We start from the raw sequence: 18,766 nt of genomic DNA, 5'->3' as shown, positions 1-18,766 counted from the left end.
AGACCTCACAAAGTAGAATAAACATTCCAGATACCAATTATAGGACTGCAGTTACTTACACTGTGAACTCCTAAAGCCTTCCAGACGGCGAAGCTGATCACACCGACCCCACACCAGGCATAAAGTGAGCCCCACCCCAGGGCTCGCAAGGCAAGGGAGGACCCGCTCTCCGGTAAGGCAGCCGTGGCCACACTTCCCTGCAATGAAGACGGAAAGGTTCTGGTAAAAATCATCATTCTGAAAGAATAAATATTTGGAAAGTGTTTGAAATTAATGACTCTGTGTCAGCACCATGATATTAGGAAGCCAGACCAACCCAAGTTAATGTACTTAATAACTGCACGACTTAAGTCACAGCTGCTCTGACAAATATTTGAGTGTGCAAGCCTCCGTGCCAAGATCCGTGCTAGGTACACAGAGCAACTTCTTTCTGACAAAACACTTAAGACCTGGTGAGGGAGGGGGAAACACAGACAACTAGAAGTAAATTATGATCAAAATGGAAAGGGCAACGACAGACCTGCATATACACACAGGGCACTGTGTACCCAGAGGAGGAGAACACCTGATCTACTCGCAAGAAGGGGAAGTTTTAAGGAAAGCTTCCCGGAAGAGGTGTGCTAAATCTAAGTTTGAGAAAAGACTTGTGATATAACTCATTGTGAGGACTTTTAAATATTTATGCAGAATGCCTGACATATAGTAGAAGTTCAGCTCCTGGCAACTATTAATAAGAAACTAGAAAAAAAACAGTAACCCTCCTCCCAAGTTTCAAGATATAATATTAAGGTAAAAATCTACAATTATACTAATTGAACAACTTTCAGACTATCAGCGTAACGAACTTGACTAGAGAAGAATAAGAATGCAGTGAGCACTTCAAAAAGGAATAACCGAGGGAGTTCCCTGGTGGCCTAATGGTTAGAATTCCAGGCTTTCATGGCTGTGGCCTGCGATTATGGAAATGAGATCCTGCGGGCGAGGCCAAAGGAAAAAAAAAAAAGAATAACTGCCCCCATTACGAAATGCGCTGAGGTTGGGGGAGGGGTGGGTGCGCTGTAAAAAGAGATACTGGGAGGAATAGAGTACTAATTTCTAAAGTCTCTTCCAATTCCATGACTTAGTAATTTATAAATTTATTTATTTTTATTTATTTATTATTTTTGGCTGTGTTGGGTCTTCGCTGCTGCGTGCAGGCTTTCTCTAGTTGCAGCAAGCGGGGGCTACTCTTCGTTGCAGTGCGTGGGCTTCTCTTGTTGCCGAGCACAGGCTCTAGAGCATGCAGGCTTCAGTAGATGTGGCGTGTGGGCTCAGTAGTTGTGGCTCGTGGGCTCTAGAGTGCAGGCTCAGTAGCTGTGGTGCACGGGCTTAGTTGCTGCGCAGCATGTGGGATCTTCCCGGAGCAGGGCTCGAACCCATGTTCCCTGCACTGGCGGGCAGATTCTTAACCACTGCGCCACCAGGGAAGCCCCATGACTTAGTAATTTAAAATGTAAGTTGACAGTGTATTTTTATTTAAAGATTTAAACTCTGAAATAAAAAACAAAGATACTCCTCCATTACACTGGTCAGACACTCATTGGAGGACAATATCTAGGGTTAGTGTCTATTAATTTAGGTTAGAAGGAGCTCATAATAAGAAAAAAACAAAACAGTAAAGGTCTGACAAACACGAAGGGAGCTAATTTAATTTTTGTAAAGTATGGTGATATTCTATGGATGTGGTGAGCTCTTTTTCCATATCTATTTCATGAATAAAACTGCACAAGTGGCATTCACATGCTAAATGTTTCTTTTTACTATTGATACTAATGATTAAATTACATTGATCAGAAGGACCAAAGCCACATTTTTCCTTACACTGTTAAAGGACCATTAATCTTATTTTTAAATGAGATTAATTTTTAAATAAGACCGCAGGACTGCAATCTCCCAGGGATCCTGTATTTCCAAATACTATATCACAGTTAATAATTTTATATATATATATATATACACACACACACACACACACACAATTATATATATATTGCTCCCTTACTATATGACAAGCACTGTTCAAAGCATTTTGCATATAGTAATTCATTAAGCATTTTACTTCACCTTACTCTGTGAGACGTACTATTATCCTCATTTTACTAAAGACCAACTAAGGTAGACAGAGATTAAATAACTTGTTCAAGGTTTCATGGCTTATAAAAGCTAGAGCACTTCAGCAGCCTGGCTTTACAGACTAAGTAGAATTTGCCATTCAGTCATTTATCACTTCTGATTCTAAATACAACACAATACAAAATGTAAATGAAAGTATCTTTTTAAGCGGAAACAAATCATAGTGTAAATTAGAATAAAAACATCATTACTTAGGATAATTCAAATATTTACACTATTGGAAGTAGAGAAAGAAGTGATAATACTTACAGGCCTACTTGAAATGTAACCAAGGGGCATTCACTTATTCCCATAGTCTGACCTGAATATGAAATGTAATTTATCTTTAAAAATTTTTTAAAGGAGACTGTAGAATTTAGGAAATATTAAGAATTTATTATTTTTCCCTGTGAGCCTGTCTGCTAAAACACATTAAACATCAACTAACAAAAATAGTCAGAAACAATAAAAACTTTAACGTTGTATCTTACTTTTTTCTCATTATATATCATTGTGCAAAATTTGGTATGTATGAGAAAGCATAAGAATGAATGAAAAAAACCTCCATTTTATTATCCAGTAAATCATGTTAAACATTTTGACATATTCTCCCTCTTTCTGATTGTGGACATTTTAAAAACAACTTAACACCATTAAAATGTTTTTAATCTTCAACTTTCATCCTCTCGTTGTGTCAAAAACTCAAATATTTTTACTGGTTACATGGCAACTGATTTATCATAATTTACTTAGCCATTTGTTATTAATGTATACTAGTTTCACTTTTTTATATTAATTTTTTATATTAAAAACTTCTTTGTGCCTAAACACTTACTTGCACTTCTGATTTAAGTCCCTGGGGAAAATTCCTCAAAGTAGAATTATTAAGTGGAGAAGCATGAATATTTTATAAGCTGATAAACACTACAAACTGTTTTTCAAAAGGTTGTACTAAGTTACAATGCTGTTTTACGAGGACCATTTCAAGTTGGCCTGCATTAGATGGTCTCAGTAAAAATAAAAACACACAAAAAGAAACCTTTGAAATTTATGTAAGACTATTTATAACTTACATTTCTACTGTTACTGAGAACGAGTATTTGTCCAAGTTATTATAAGCCAATGTTCACACCTTTTGAATTGCATATTCATGTTATTTGTCCATTTAAAGTTTTCTGATTTGTATATTCTTTCTATATTAATGTTCTTTGAAGCCCTTATACCTATCATATGTGCTATCATATTTCCCTACTTTGGTTTGCTTTTATCCTTTTATTTTGCTTTTTGTTTGTTTGTTTTTGGTCAAAAATACACTCTAAAGTTTTTAAACTTACTAAAATTTCCCTCATCTGGAAACTGGTTCAACATGGCAGAGTAGAGGACGTGCACTCACTCCCTCTTGCGAGAGCACCGGACTCACAATTAACTGCTGAACAATCATCAACAGGAAGACACTGGAACTCACCAAAAAAGATACCCCACATCCAAAGACAAAGGAGAAGCTGCAATGAGATGGTAGGAGGGGCGCAATCACAATAAAATCAAATCCCATAACTGCTGGGTGGGTGACTCACAAACTGGAGAACACTTATACCACAGAAGTCCACCCACTGGAGTGAAGGTTCTGAGCCCCACATCAGGCTTCCCAACCTGGGGGTCTGGCAATGGGAGGAGGAATTCCCAGAGAATAAGACTTTGAAGGCTAGCAGGATCTGACTGCAGGACTTCTACAGGACTGGGGGAAACAGAGACTCCACTCTTGGAGGGCACACACAAAGTAGCATGCACATCGGGACCCAGGGGAAGGAGCAGTCTCCCATAGGAGACTGAACCAGACCTACCTGCTAATGTTGGAGGGTCTCCTGCAGAGGCGGGGGGCTGTTGTGGCTCACCATGGGGACAAGGACACTGCCAGTAGAAGTTCTGGGAGGTACTCACTGGCGTGACCCCTCCCAGAGTCCACCATTAGACCCACCAAAGAGCCTGTAGGCTCCAGTGCTGGGTCACCTCAGGCCAAACAACCAACAGGGAGGGAACTCAGCCCCACCCATCAGCAGTTTTAAAGTTTTACTGAGCCCTGCCTACCAGAGCAACACCCAGCTCTACCCACCACCAGTTCCTTCCATCAGGAAACTTCCACAAGCCTCTCAGATAGCCTTATCCACCAGAGGACAGAGAGCAGAAGCAAAAAGAACGACAATCCTGCACCCTGTGGAACAAAATCACATTCACAGAAAAACAGACAAAATGAGAAGGCAGAGGATTATGTACCAGATGAAGGAACAAGATAAAACACCAGAAAAGGGCTTCCCTGGTGGCGCAGTGGTTGAGAGTCTGCCTCCCAATGCAGCGGACATGGGTTCGAGCCCTGGTCCGGGAGGATCGCACATGCCACGGAACAGCTGGGCCCATGAGCCACAATTACTGAGCCTGCACGTCTGGAGCCCGTGCTCCGCAACAAGAGAGGCCACGATAGTGAGGGGCCCATGCACCGTGATGAAGAGTGGCCCCCGCTCACCGCAACTGGAGAAAGCCCTCGCACAGAAACGAAGACCCAACACAGCCATAAATAAATTAATTAATTAATTTAAAAAAAAAAACACCAGAAAAACAACTAAATGAAGTGGAGATAGGCAACCTTCCAGAAAAAGAATTCAGAATGATGATAGTGAAGATGATCCAGGACCTCAGAAAAAGAATGGAGGCAAAGATCAAGAAGATGCAAGAAATGTTTAACAAAGACCTAAAAGAATTAAAGAACAAACCAACAGAGATGAACAATACAATAACTAAAATGAAAAGTACACTAGAAGGAATCAATAGCAGAATAACCGAGGCAGAACGGATAAATGACCTGGAAGACAGAATGGTGGAAATCACTGCCATGGAACAGAATAAAGAAAAAAGAATGAAAAGAAATGAAGACAGCCTAAGAGACCTCTGGGACAACATTAAACGCAACAACATTCACATTATAGGGGTCCCAGAAGGAGACGAGAGAAAGGACCTGAGAAAATATTTGAAGAGATTATAGTTGAAAACTTCTCTAACTTGGGAAAGGAAATAGCCACCCAAGTCTAGGAAGCGCAGAGAGTCCCAGGCAGGATAAACCCAAGGAGAAACACGCCGAGACACATAGTAATCAAATTGACAAAAATTAAAGACAAAAGGAAAAATTATTAAAAGCAACAAGGAAAAAATGACAAATAAGATACAAGGGAACTCCCATAAGGTTAACAGCTGATTTCTCAGCAGAAACTCTACAAGCCAGAAAGGAGTGGCACGATATATTTAAAGTGATGAAAGGGAAGAACCTACAACCAAGATTTCTCTACCCGGCGAGGATCTCATTCAGATTCAACAGAGATATCAAAAGCTTTACAGACAAGTAAAAGCTAAGAGAATTCGGCACCACCAAACCAGCTCTACAACAAATGCTAAAGAAACTTCTCTAAGCGGGAAACACAAGAGAAGAAAAGGACCTACAAAAACAAACCCAAAACAATTAAGAAAATGGTCATAGGAACATACATATCAATAATTACCTTAAACGTGAATGGATTAAATGCTCCAACCAAAAGACACAGGCTGGCTGAATGGATACAAAAACAAGACCCATATATATGCTGTCTACAAGAGACCCACTTCAGACCTAGGGACACATACAGACTGAAAGTGAAGGGATGGAAAAAGATATTCCATGCAAATGGAAATCAAAAGAAAGCTGGAGTAGCAATACTCATAGTAGATAAAATAGACTTTAAAATAAAGAATGTTACAAAAGACAAGGAAAGACACTACATAATGATCAAGGGATCAATCCAGGAAGAAAATATAACAACTATAAATATATATGCACCCAACATAGGAGCACCTCAAACATAAGGCAAATGCTAACAGCTATAAAAGAGAAAATCGACAGTAACACAATAATAGTGGGGGACTTTAACACCTCACTTACACCAATGGACAGATCATCCAGACAGAAAATTAATAAGGAAACACAAGCTTTAAATCACACAGTAAACCAGATAGATTTAATTGATATTTATAGGACATTCCATCTGAAAACTGCAGATTACACTTTCTTCTCAAGTGCACCCAGAACGTTCCCCAGGACACATCACATCCTGGGTCACAAATCAAGCCTCAATAAATTTAAGAAAACTGAAATCATATCAAGTATCTTTTTTGACCACAACGCTATGAGATTACAAATCAATTACAGAGAGAAAAACGTAAAAAACACAAACACATGGAGGCTAAACAACACGTTACTAAATAACCAAGAGATCATTGAAGAAATCAAAGAGGAAATCAAAAAATACCTAGAGACAAATGACAATGAGAACACAACAATCCAAAGCCTATTGGATGCAGCAAAAGCAGTTCTAAAAGGGAAGTTTATAGCAATAAAAGTCTACCTCAAGAAACAAGAAACATCTCAAATAAACAATCTAACCTTACACCTAAAGGAACGAGATAAAGAAGAACAAACAAAACCCAAAGTTAGTAGAAGGAAAGAAATCATAAAAGATCAGAGCAGAAATAAATGAAATAGAAAAAAAAATAGCAAAGATCAATAAAACTAAAAGCGGGTTCTTTGAGAAGATAAACAAAACTGATAAACCTTTAGTCAGACTCATCGAGGGAAAGAGGGAGAGGACTCAAATCAATAAAATTAGAAATGAAAAAGGAGAAGGTACAACAGACACCACAGAAATACAAAGCATCCTAACAGACTACTACAAGCAACTCTATGCCAATAAAATGGACAACCTGGAAGAAATGGACAAATTCTTAGAAAGATATAACCTTCCAAGACTGAACCAGGAAGAAATAGAAAATATGAGCAGACCAATCACAAGTAATGAAATTGAAACTGTGATTAAAAATCTTCCAGCAAACAAAAGTTCAGGACAAGATGGCTTCACAGGTGAATTCTATCAAACATTTAGACAAGAGCTAACACCCATCCTTCTCAAACTCTTCCAAAAAATTGCAGAGGAAGGAACACTCCTAAACTCATTCTACAAGGCCACGACCCTGATACCAAAACCAGACAAAGATACTACAAAAAAGAAAATTATGGACCAATAACACTGATGAATATAGATGCAAAAATCCTCAACAAAATACTAGCAAACAGAATCCAACAGCACATTAAAAGGTTCATACACCACGATCAAGTGGGGTTTATCCCAGGGATGCAAGGATTCTTCAATATATGCAAATCAATCAATGTGATATACCATATTAACAAACTGAAGAATAAAAACCATATGATCATCTCAAAAGATGCAGAAAAAGCTTTTGACAAAATTCAACACCCATTTATTATAAAAACTCTCCAGAAAGTGTGCACAGAGGGAACCTACCTAAACATAATAAAGGCCATATACGACAAGCCCACAGCAAACATCATTCTCAATGGTGAAAAACTGAAAGCATTTCCTCTACAATCTGGAACAAGACAAGGATGTCCACTCTCACCACTATTATTCAACATAGTTCTGGAAGTCCTAGCCACAGCAATCAGAGAAGAAAAAGAAATAAAAGGAATGCAAATTGGGAAAGAAGTAAAACTGTCACTGTTTGCAGATGACATGATACTATACATAGAGAATCCTAAAGATGCCACCAGAAAACTACTAGAACTAATCAATGAAGTTGTAAAGTAGCAGGATACAAAATTAATGCACAGAAATCTCTTGCATTCCTATACACTAACAACAAAAGTTCAGAAAGAGAAATTAAGGAAACAATCCCATACACCACTGCAACAAAAAGAATAAAATACCTAGGAATAAACCTAAGAAGGTAAAAGACCTGTACTCAGAAAACTATAAGACACTGATGAAAGAAATCAAAGATGACACAAACAGATGGAGAGATATACCATGTTCTTGGATTGGAAGAATCAATATTGTGAAAATGACTATACTACCCAAAGCAATCTACAGATTCAATGCAATCCCTATCAAATTACCAATGGCATTTTTTTTTACAGAACTAGAACAAAAAAATCTTAAAATTTGTATGGAGACACAAAAGACCCTGAATAGCCAAAGCAATCTTGAGGGAAAAAAACAGAGCTGGAGGAATCAGGCTCCCTGACTTCACACTATACTACAAAGCTACAGTAATCAAGACAATATGGTACTGGCACAAAAACAGAAATATAGATCAATGGAAAAGGGTAGAAAGCCCAGAGATAAACCCATGCACCTTTGGTCAACTAATCTATGACAAAGGAGGCAAGGATATACAATGGAGAAAAGACAGTCTCTTCAATAAGTGGTGCTGGGAAAACTGGACAGCTACACGTAAAAGAATGAGATTAGAACTCCTTAACACCATACACAAAAATAAACTCAAAATGGATTAAAGACCTAAATGTAAGACCAGACACTATAAAACTCTTAGAGGAAAACATAGGAAGAACACTCTTTGACATAAATCACAGCAAGATCTTTTTTGACCCACCTCCTAGAGTAATGGAAATAAAAACAAAAATAAACAAATGGGACCTAATGAAAGTTAAAAGCTTTTGCACAGCAAAGGAAACTAAACAAGACGAAAAGACAACCCTCAGAATGGGAGAAAATATTTGCAAACGAATCAATGGACAAAGGATTCAACTCCAAAATATATAAACAGCTCATGCAGCTCAATATTAAAAAAACAAACAACCCAATCCAAAAATGGGCAGAAGACCTAAATAGACATTTCTCCAAAGAAGACATACAGATGGCCAAGAGGCACATGAAAAGCTGCTCAACATCACTAATTATTAGAGAAATTCAAATCAAAACTACAATGAGGTATCAGCTCACACCAGTCAGAATGGGCATCATCAGAAAATCTACAAACAACAAATGCTGGAGAGGGTGTGGAGAATAGGGAACCGTCTTGCATTGTTGGTGGGAATGTAAACTGATACAGCCACTATGGAGAACAGTATGGAGGTTCCTTAAAAAGCTAAAAATAGAATTACCATATGACCCAGCAATCCCACTACTGGGCATATACCCAGAGAAAACCATAATTCAAAAAGACACATGCACCCCAATGTTCACTGCAGCTCTATTACAATAGCCAGGTCATTGAAGCAACCTAAATGCCCACTGACAAACAAATGGATAAAGAAGATGTGGTACATATATACAATGGAATATTACTCAGCCATAAAAAGGAACGAAATTGGGTCATTTGCAGAGACGTGGATGGACCTAGAGACTGTCATACAGAGTGAAGTCAGAAAGAGAAAAACAAATATCATATATTAACGCATATATGTGGAATCTAGAAAAATGGTACAGATGAACCAGTCTGCAAGGCAGAAACAGAGACACAGATGTAGAGAACAAATGTATGGACACCAAGGGGGGAAACTGGGGAGGGGTGGTGGTGGGATGAATTGGGAGATTGGGATTGACATATATATACTAATACGTATAAAATAGATAACGAATTTTAAAAACCTATTTAAGTAATAGAAGACATGAAGAGATTAAAATAAATAAATAAATAAACAATGTACATGACAATTTAAAAACACACCTTATTGCTACAAAAAAAGCTAACCATCATTGGTGCCTTCGGCAAGTCAGTAATCTTTCTATCATAGTCACATCAAAGATCACTGATCATAGATCACTGTAACAAATAAAGAAAAGCCTGAAATACTGAGGGAATTACCAAAATGTAACACAGAGACACAAAGTGAACAAAAAAAAAAAACCTTCCCTCATTCAAGTCAGTCATTTCTCTTTCCTTCTAGCTTTTTTTTGGTTTAAAAAAACTTTTACCCCTAACTTTTTAGTTCAGCTGGTATTTACTTTAGTTTTAATGGAAGCTGATAACTAAAGGGGGTTTACTTCCCCAGTAGCTTAGCATCTGCCCCAGCACCACTCTACAGATTCATCCTTATCCTCCCAACTTATTTAGAAAATTAGATACAGAGGTTTGTTTCTAAGCTATTTTCGTACTATGAATTGGTTTTTTTAATAACAGAATCACACAGATTTAATTATAGAATCATTAAAAAGTCTTAATATCCAGAAAGTATATCATACTCATTACTTTTTATCAAACATTTCTTTACCATTTTTATCTATTAAGTCTTCCAGAAAAACCCTGAAACGTTTTGTCAAGTTCTCCAACTCCCCATTTATTAGCATTTTCATTAGAATGGCATCAAACATTAGCTAACTGGCAAGAGACAGCAAATTTATAACATCCTGTCTTTCATCGGGAAATATATTTCTTTACTCAAGTATTTTTTTTTAAGAATAATTTTCTTGGGTTTCCCCGGTGGCGCAGTGGTTAAGAGTCCGCCTGCCAATGCAGGGGACACGGGTTCAATCCCTGGTCTGGGAAGATCCCACATGCTGCGGAGCAACTAAGCCCGTGCGCCACAACTACTGAGCCTGCGCTCTAGAGCCTGCGAGCCTCAACTACTGAAGCCCGCACGCCTAGAGCCCGTGCTCCGCAACAAGAGAAGCCACTGCAATGAGAAGCCCGCGCACCACAACGAAGAGTAGCCCCCGCTCGACGCAACTAGAGAAAGCCTGCGCGCAGCAACAAAGACTGAACTCAGCCAAAACAAAAAAAAAAGAATAATTTTCTTTATATTGCTCAACCCGTTTCTTAATAAAGGTTTTTTTATGCATGCATTTGTGATTGTGAATGTTATTCATAGTATATAGAAACACTTTATCTGTATCCCCATGCCTAGACCTAGCAGATCTTATCTAATGACATACTTTTTGTAGATCTATCCTGGTCCTGACCAGATTTTCAAGAGATTTTTCTTTAGCCATTTTCTATGATGAAAACAATATACTACTCTCTAATCTTATTCCTTTTTCTCATGTTGCTATAATTTCAGCAACAGATCTCACACAAATGCACTAATTTCTAATTGGCTTGCATTTTCATCCAGAAGCAGTATCATTAACCAAATATTATTACACCAGGGTCAGTTTAAGTGCTTTGCTTAAATTTTATTTTAGAAACTTAAATTAAAAATCTCTTATTTCCCTAAGAAGAGAAATTATATATGTATTACAGATATACATAAATTTTTAAAAGTCTACACAAACCCACATTTGTTTTGCTAAGTAAAAAAGGTAACTATGTATAAAAATAACCCTTAATAACACAGCAATACTCCAAATAAAATCTTAGGTTTGCCAAACTTTCAGATTAAAAAAAAAAAAAAGGTACATGCTGTATTTGTATATCAGTCTCAGAAATTGATTGTGAAAGGAAGTGAGTTATTATCAGTTACTGTCTACATACTTCCAAAAAAGAATTTTAGCGGAAATGTTAAAAAATTGATCTGCCCTTATTATTAAGTTTTTAAAAGTCTAGTCACAAGCTTTATCTGCTGGAGTTATACATCACATGACCTTCACATAGCCTGCTCAGAATTTTCAAAATGAATACTGACTTGTTGCAGGGAAAGACTGACTTGCCAAAAAATAATGTTGCTTTAAAAGATCTTTAGATATAACCACATATGCTAGTCACATATATATAAATGAAAGCTACCTTTTTCTTCACTACCACACTGTTTATTTTTTTCATTTAAATTAAAATGAAGCCACGTGCATATGGAAGTTTGAATTTAACAAATCACAATGCAGTTATGATATTTAATATCCAAGATAAAACAAAAAAATTATTTTCCATTATTTTGTGTTTATAATACCTCTTATGCTTAAAGACATGGGTGCCCCTTATCTTCTATCTATTTTAATAAGAATTAATCTATTATTCACAGGTGCAGGACCTATCAAGAACAAATTGTTCAGTTTTTCAGAAAGTTAACTGCTTACCTAAGAATAAGGTTCATGTTTTTAGTTTTTTTTTTTTTTTTTCAGTTTAATCCTGGGCTGAATCTGACATAAATCAAACTGATATTTAAAAAGAATGCTCAGGGCTTCCCTGGTGGCGCAGTGATTGAGAATCTGCCTGCTAATGCAGGGGACACGGGTTCGAGCCCTGGTCTGGGAAGATCCCACATGCCACGGAGCAGCTGGGCCCGTGAGCCACAATTGCTGAGCCTGCGCGTCTGGAGCCTGTGCCCCGTGACGGGAGGGGCCGCGATAGAGAAAGGCCCGCGCACCGCGATGAAGAGCGGTCCCCGCACCGCGATGAAGAGCGGCCCCCGCTTGCCGCAACTGGAGAAAGCCCTCGCACGAACCGAAGACCCAACACAGCCAAAAATAAATAAATAAATAAATAAATAAATAAGAAAATCCTTTAAAAAAAAAAAAAAAAGAATGCTCAATCTAGCTATTTCCCCTACAGAGCATTCTTTTTTTATTTTTTTAAACTCTTTTTTTTTAAGGATTTATTTATTTATTTTTAATTATTATTTATTTCTTTATTTATTTTTGGCTGTGTTGGGTCTTCGTTTACAGAGCATTCTTATCTGATACATTTTGCTATATTCTTTACATCACAGAAATAGCCATGTTGTTGTAACATAAACAATATATATTTTTTAAAGATTTATTTTTATAATTTCTCATAAGTTGTAGCCATATCAGAAAGATGATGACTCACCCTTATGGTCTGTTCATTACCTAAATGGGTCTTGAAATAACTGTTATTTGAAGGATATTTAACCTCCGAAACAGGGGTTCTCAAACTTCCTGGTCTCAAGATCCATTTATACTTCGATCCCAAAGATTTCTGATTATGTGAATTAAAATAACCATCTTACAGGGCTTCCCTGGTGGCGCAGTGGTTGAGAATCTGCCTGCTAATGCAGGGGACACGGGTTCGAGCCCTGGTCTGGGAAGATCCCACATGCCGCGGGAACAACTGGGCCCGTGAGCCACAGCTACTGAGTCTGTGCGTCTGGAGCCTGTGCTCCGCAACAAGAGAGGCCACGATAGTGAGAGGCCCGCGCACCACGATGAAGAGTGGCCCCCGCTCGCCGCAACTAGAGAAAGCCCTCGCACAGAAACGAAGACCCAACATAGCCAAAAATCAATCAATCAATAAATTAATTAATTAAAAAAAAATAACCATCTTACAAAACAAAACATTTAGTGCAAAGATAGGCAATGTTTTACGTTTTTGTTAATCTTTTAAATGTCTGGTTTAATAAAGACAGCTGAATTTTCATATATGTGTCTATATTAAATCTGTTGCAATATGTTTATTGGTTGAAGTATATGAATAAAATCTCTCCTCATACAGATATGTGGTTGGAAAAGGGAGGAGTATTTTAATAGCCTCCCTTCTTTGATACTATACCCAAACTCAACAAATAGTTTCTTAAAAATTATCTGCAACATGGAATATAAAATCGTATCAATGAATTTTTGTACTTTATTACATTAAAATCCATTAGTCTAATCTGCATTTTTGAATGAAACTTTTATCCAGGCATCATGATCATTCAGAAAATAATGATTTGCCAAGATAACAGTTATCTTTCAACTGTTGACATCATTTATTTATTAAATACCAAAAAATTACATCATTTATATCCCTACCAATCTCATTAGAAAAGCCTTTAGGGACTTCCCTGGTGGTCCAGTGGTAAAGAATCCACCTTATAATGCAGGTGATGTGGGTTCGATCCCTGGTCAGGGAACTAAGATCCCACATGTCGTGGGGCAACTAAGCCCACGTGCCATAACTACTGAGCTCATGCGCCTCAACTAGAGAGCCCGCGTGCCACAACTACAGAGCCTATGCGCTCGGGAACCCACATGCCACAACTAGAGAACCCACGCGCAACTACAGAGCCCATGAGCCCTGGAGCCTGCACACCACAACTAGAGAGAAGCCTGTGCACCACAACGAAGAGCCCATGTGACACAATGAAGATCCCACATGCCACAACTAAGACCCAACAGCAGCCAAAAATAAATAAATAAATAAATAAGTAAATCTTTAAAAAAAAAAGGAAAAGCCTTTTAAGTGTTTGAGCAGCTGGCAAGCTCACAATGGCAGACACAAGTTTTCTAAAACCTAATTTTTACCTAAAAACTGGAATTTTATCACTGGCAACAAATACTGACAATTGCTTGCTTGAAGAGACAGGCTCATTTTGTTCATTTTCAAGAAAATGTCTACCAAATACTCACTTCTGAATAACTACAATTTGTCTGTTGCTCTTACAAGTGAAAATAATATGCCATGAAAAAAAGTGGCTAGTTCAGTGTGTATCTCACACAACTGCTTTTTCTTGAGAAAAACATATTACTTTGGTATAAAGCAGAAGTGCTTTTTGTGTACTTCCCATTTCTTCACACAGAATATTAAAGAGGTTAAGTTCAAGGGTCAAGATATTAAAAATAAATAATTTTACTTCTTCATTGAGGATACTCTTATGCAATGATGACTTTAACCTCGGGGGCACAGGAAGGAAGAAAACAATGCCTGCTAGTATAGTTTGGGGCCACTGCCTCGACCACAGCAAGGCACCAGCAGTTTTACCCTCTATTGTTTCTGTACCATTAGTGCAGGTATCTTAGCAGTATTATGAAAATAACTGACTTTTCAGACCCTCAAAGGGTCTCAAGGATCCCCAGGGTTCTGTGGACCACAGTTTAAAACCACAATGTTAGACCGTAAAGGCCATGTGTGATATCAAATCTCAGAACCACAAAACAGAATGCAAAGTTGTGAACATGTATATGTGCTTTTTTTTTTTTTCCTGAGAGAGAATCGCTAGCTTTCAACAGATTCTCAAAAAAGATCTGTGACCCAAAGGTTATCATGTTAACTTGGATTTAGAAATCAACCAAAACTCCACTATTAAAGCACCACTATCAGTCAGGTTTCACTGATTTCTGCCACAAAATATATATTTCTGCTCTGAAAATATTCTGTGACATAGGGGGAAAATGACCATGAAGTTCATAACAGTGATTTGGGAAACTCCACAAGAGCTCTGAGTATTCAGAGGGGAATCCAAATGCACTTTAAATGTGGTCTCTTGCCATTCTTAAGGCTTAAATATGATTATTAGATTATTAAAGATAAATACAAGTCAAAAGGAATTCAACCGGTTTATGACTTTTCACATAACACTGTATTCCAAAGCAAATATCAAATTGTAATTACATTATTTGTGTGATTATTTGTTTACCATCTGTCTCCCACACCAGACTTAGCTTTTTGAGGGGTACATATGTTTTGTTCATTTTTGTATCTCTTGCACCTAGCTAGCACAGTGCCTGCACATAAAAGATCCAAAATAAAGAAGATGTGGCACATATATACAATGGAATATTACTCAGCCATAAAAAGAAACGAAATTGAGATATTTGTAGTGAGGTGGATGGACCTAGAGTCTGTCATACAGAGTGAAGTAAGTCAGAAAGAGAAAAACAAATACCATATGCTAACACATATATATGGAATCTAAGAAAAAAAAAGTTTATGAAGAACCTAGGGGTAAGACGGGAATAAAGACACAGACCTACTAGAGAATGGACTTGAGGATATGGGGAGGGGGAAGGGTAAACTGTGACCAAGTGAGAGAGTGGCATGGACATATATACACTACCAAACGTAAAATAGATAGCTAGTGGGAAGCAGCCGCATAGCACAGGGAGATCAGCTCGGTGGTCTGTGACCACCTAGAGGGGTGGGATAGGGAGGGTGGGAGGGAGGGAGGGAGACACAAGAGGGAAGAGATATGGGAACATATGTATATGTATAACTGATTCACTTTGTTATAAAGCAGAAACTAACACACCATTGTAAAGCAATTATACTCCAATAAAGATGTTAAAAAAAAAAGATCCAAAATAAACATTTGTTGAAGCAATTAATTAATGGATAAATAAACCTTATGAGGCGGGTAGGGCAGAAAGAGAATGATACAGAAGAACCACCACAAGGGGAAGAAAATTTCTCAACTGGGAAAATGAAGTACACCTGTCCATGACAGCATGACTGCTCAATCTTGCTCATGGAATAAGGATTTTCTGCCTTCCGTAGGTTATAGTCATTCAACCAAAATTTACTGAGCACCTACTATGTGCCAGGCAATTTTCTAGGGAGTGGGGCTGTTGCACTGCACAAGCATGCATGGTTTCTGGGTTCAAGGAGCTGACCTATGTTTTTCATCTATACTAAGATGCACTGTATTTCATCATTTTAACATCTCTGAGACAGAAACGCCTCTTGCAGTGCTGTCTCAAGAATTTAATTGGCATTTTCTTTTTCTTTTTTAGTGGTACATACAATATTGGGGTCTCTTACTACTGAGAATGATTTACCTAGATTTAGACTTAATGTCATGTTGTGAATAGGAAATGTACTGGATGAGCTTTCAAAGTCTTGTTCTGCTGAAAGTTTAAAAAGTGCGTAATTAAGTACTTCTGACAGTTGATTAATTTGTACACTTCCTGAATCTATGAGGTGCATATTGGGTTACTTCTTAAAGTAATGTGAAAGGCCATCAACACTTTCTTTACTTTTCCTAGTCAAAACAGCTGCCATTGATTTGTAAACAACAATAATGCTATGAATGGATTTCGGTGTCACAAACCTTATTGAACCATTCAGGACTTTTCTTTTTAGCCAATGATAGTGTTGTAACAAATCCAGCCAGCATTCCCGCTGCAGCAACAGTACCAAGGAAAATTCCACCTGTCAAGAGTTTTGGGGGTAGGGCATGGAGGGTGGGGAGAGGGAAAAACAAAAACAAAAAAACCTTACGTTAAAAAGATGGACACAAGTAAGTTTCAGATACTATTTAAAAATCACTTTTGAAATTCGAGAAACGATGGCTAAGAAGCTCTTGGCAAAGGTAAATGACAGCGGCTGGGAAACCTGCGTGACCACACGACCTCTGGTTCCTGAGGCCATGCTAAGGTAGAAAATAAGCGCAGGGTCCCTTCCCCTCTTCCCGGGGACAACTGCGTGAAGTTTCTCCAGGGGAGAAAAAAGAGATAGTGGGAGTTAGAAAAGGGAGGACACGAGAGGAACTGCAGAGGGAATGGGGGAAATGCAGCACATACAGAACAGCTCGCGGGACCAGCCCACGGGCTAAACTCAGGGCACCCAAGCGAAGGTCTCCCTGGGCGGGGTGTGCGTGGGAATGCCAGCTCCAGCGCAGGCTAGGGCCCCGGGTGAGGCTACCCCGACACCCGCACCTCACCACACCACACCTTTAACCAGGAAAAGCCGGTCATTAGTGGACGCCGGAGCCCCCAGCCGAGAAGACGGCTCTCCACTCCCAGCGTCCTCTGTCTCCATGTTTATAAGCCTCCACTGCTGCGTCCGGCGCCAACTGGGACCGGGTGGAAGCGAGAGCTAGGCGGAGGAGAAAGGTTCCGCTGACCCCTCATCTGTGCAACCTGAATACCGGTCCGGAGAACGACCTTTGCCCCGAAACTTCTCTCCTCTCCCGCGCGCGGGCGGGGAAGCTGCTGTGGCTGCACCCCGGGGGCGGTGTCTTCCAAGGCTGTCAACCAGGGAGGATCATTTGCCTGCTCCAAGGTGATGATCGCTGCACTTTAATATTGCGTCTATTTGAAACACTGCTCAGCTCTGACTCTAGGGGGCAGTGAGGGGTCGCAGATTGCGCCAGGAGCCCAGTCCCAGCCTGGTTAGAGACCCCGCAGCTCAGTTTCCCGGTGAGCCGTACACTATGTCTGGGGATTTGGCCGGCGTTAACATTGCACGATTCTAAAAAGTAGGCCTCAGCCTTTTCTTTGTACTTTGCTGGGAAATTTCGTAACAGTTGTCGCTTTAGGTGTAAGTGACAGGCTTTATCCCTGGAAGACTGCCAGCCTAACAGCTCTGTGGTGATGCGCTTCCTACCCCACGGTTTGATTGATTGGCCAACCGAAGGGATTGGATGGCTAGCATACTGAACTGAAGTGAACGGCACAACCCCAGCCGGGAGAGCAGAGGACCACCCTAAGGAGTTGCTAACACGGAGCTTCAAGGCTGCCCCAGAGCCGCTCAACGCCAGCGGCCAGCAGACAGACCCGGTCTTCACTGACTGGGGAGGCTAATTCGCAAAAGGTGGTGGATTCAGTAAGTGGCCATTGCGAGGAGGAGGCTGGTAGTCATAGAAAATCTTTTCAGCCTCTCAAACACAGACACATGACATCATCTTTTAAAATGAGGCAATCTGTCATTCTTGTTCAGTCTGAACGACAACAGCAAAAGCCATGAACTTCTTGAGATGCGGATGGAGATCTTTATTCATTTTTATACGTCCCGGCTCTCAGGGTGTTACCTGGTCATGTATAATAAATAAATGTTGGATGAAAGAGTAAATGAATGCATCAGTTAAAATGCAATTAATAGCCCAAACCTGGGTTCTGGTCCTAAACCACTTCTCAGCTATGTGAACTTGATTAGGTTATTAGGCTCACTTACCTCAGTTTCCTCACCTGCAAAATACAGAAACTGATAGAACCCACCTCATAGTACTGCCGTAAGAATTAAATGAAGCAGTGTAGGTAAAGGAGTTAGCGTAGTGCCTGGCACAAACAGTGCATCTTAGCTCTAGCTATTATCCCCTTCGGTTCCAGTAGCTCTTCTGCAGCATTGCTTATAGAGATTTTTTAAAATTATAGATGCCCAGGGCCTACCACTGGAGATGACAGCTCTGAAG

General features: G+C 39.2%; 1 protein-coding gene across 1 annotated transcript in view; it reads right to left on the bottom strand.

Moving 5' to 3' along the window:
* TMEM242 (transmembrane protein 242) overlaps positions 1 to 17,448 on the bottom strand; it is a 48,952-nt gene extending 31,504 nt beyond the window's left edge. The window contains exons 1-3 of the mRNA XM_007186122.3: positions 17,307 to 17,448; positions 16,685 to 16,785; positions 60 to 197 (exon numbers count right to left, since the gene is read on the bottom strand). Of these exons, the coding sequence (XP_007186184.1) occupies positions 60 to 197; positions 16,685 to 16,785; positions 17,307 to 17,394 (327 nt within the window). The 5' untranslated portion in view covers positions 17,395 to 17,448. The remainder of the gene's footprint in view (positions 1 to 59; positions 198 to 16,684; positions 16,786 to 17,306) is intronic.
* Positions 17,449 to 18,766: the final 1,318 nt, after the last annotated feature.

This window comes from Balaenoptera acutorostrata, chromosome 14 (genome assembly GCF_949987535.1).
Source record: "Balaenoptera acutorostrata chromosome 14, mBalAcu1.1, whole genome shotgun sequence".
NCBI classification, from domain to species: domain Eukaryota; kingdom Metazoa; phylum Chordata; class Mammalia; order Artiodactyla; family Balaenopteridae; genus Balaenoptera; species Balaenoptera acutorostrata.
Note: the sequence above shows the minus strand (reverse complement) of the source record. Positions and strands in the feature narration are given on the sequence as shown.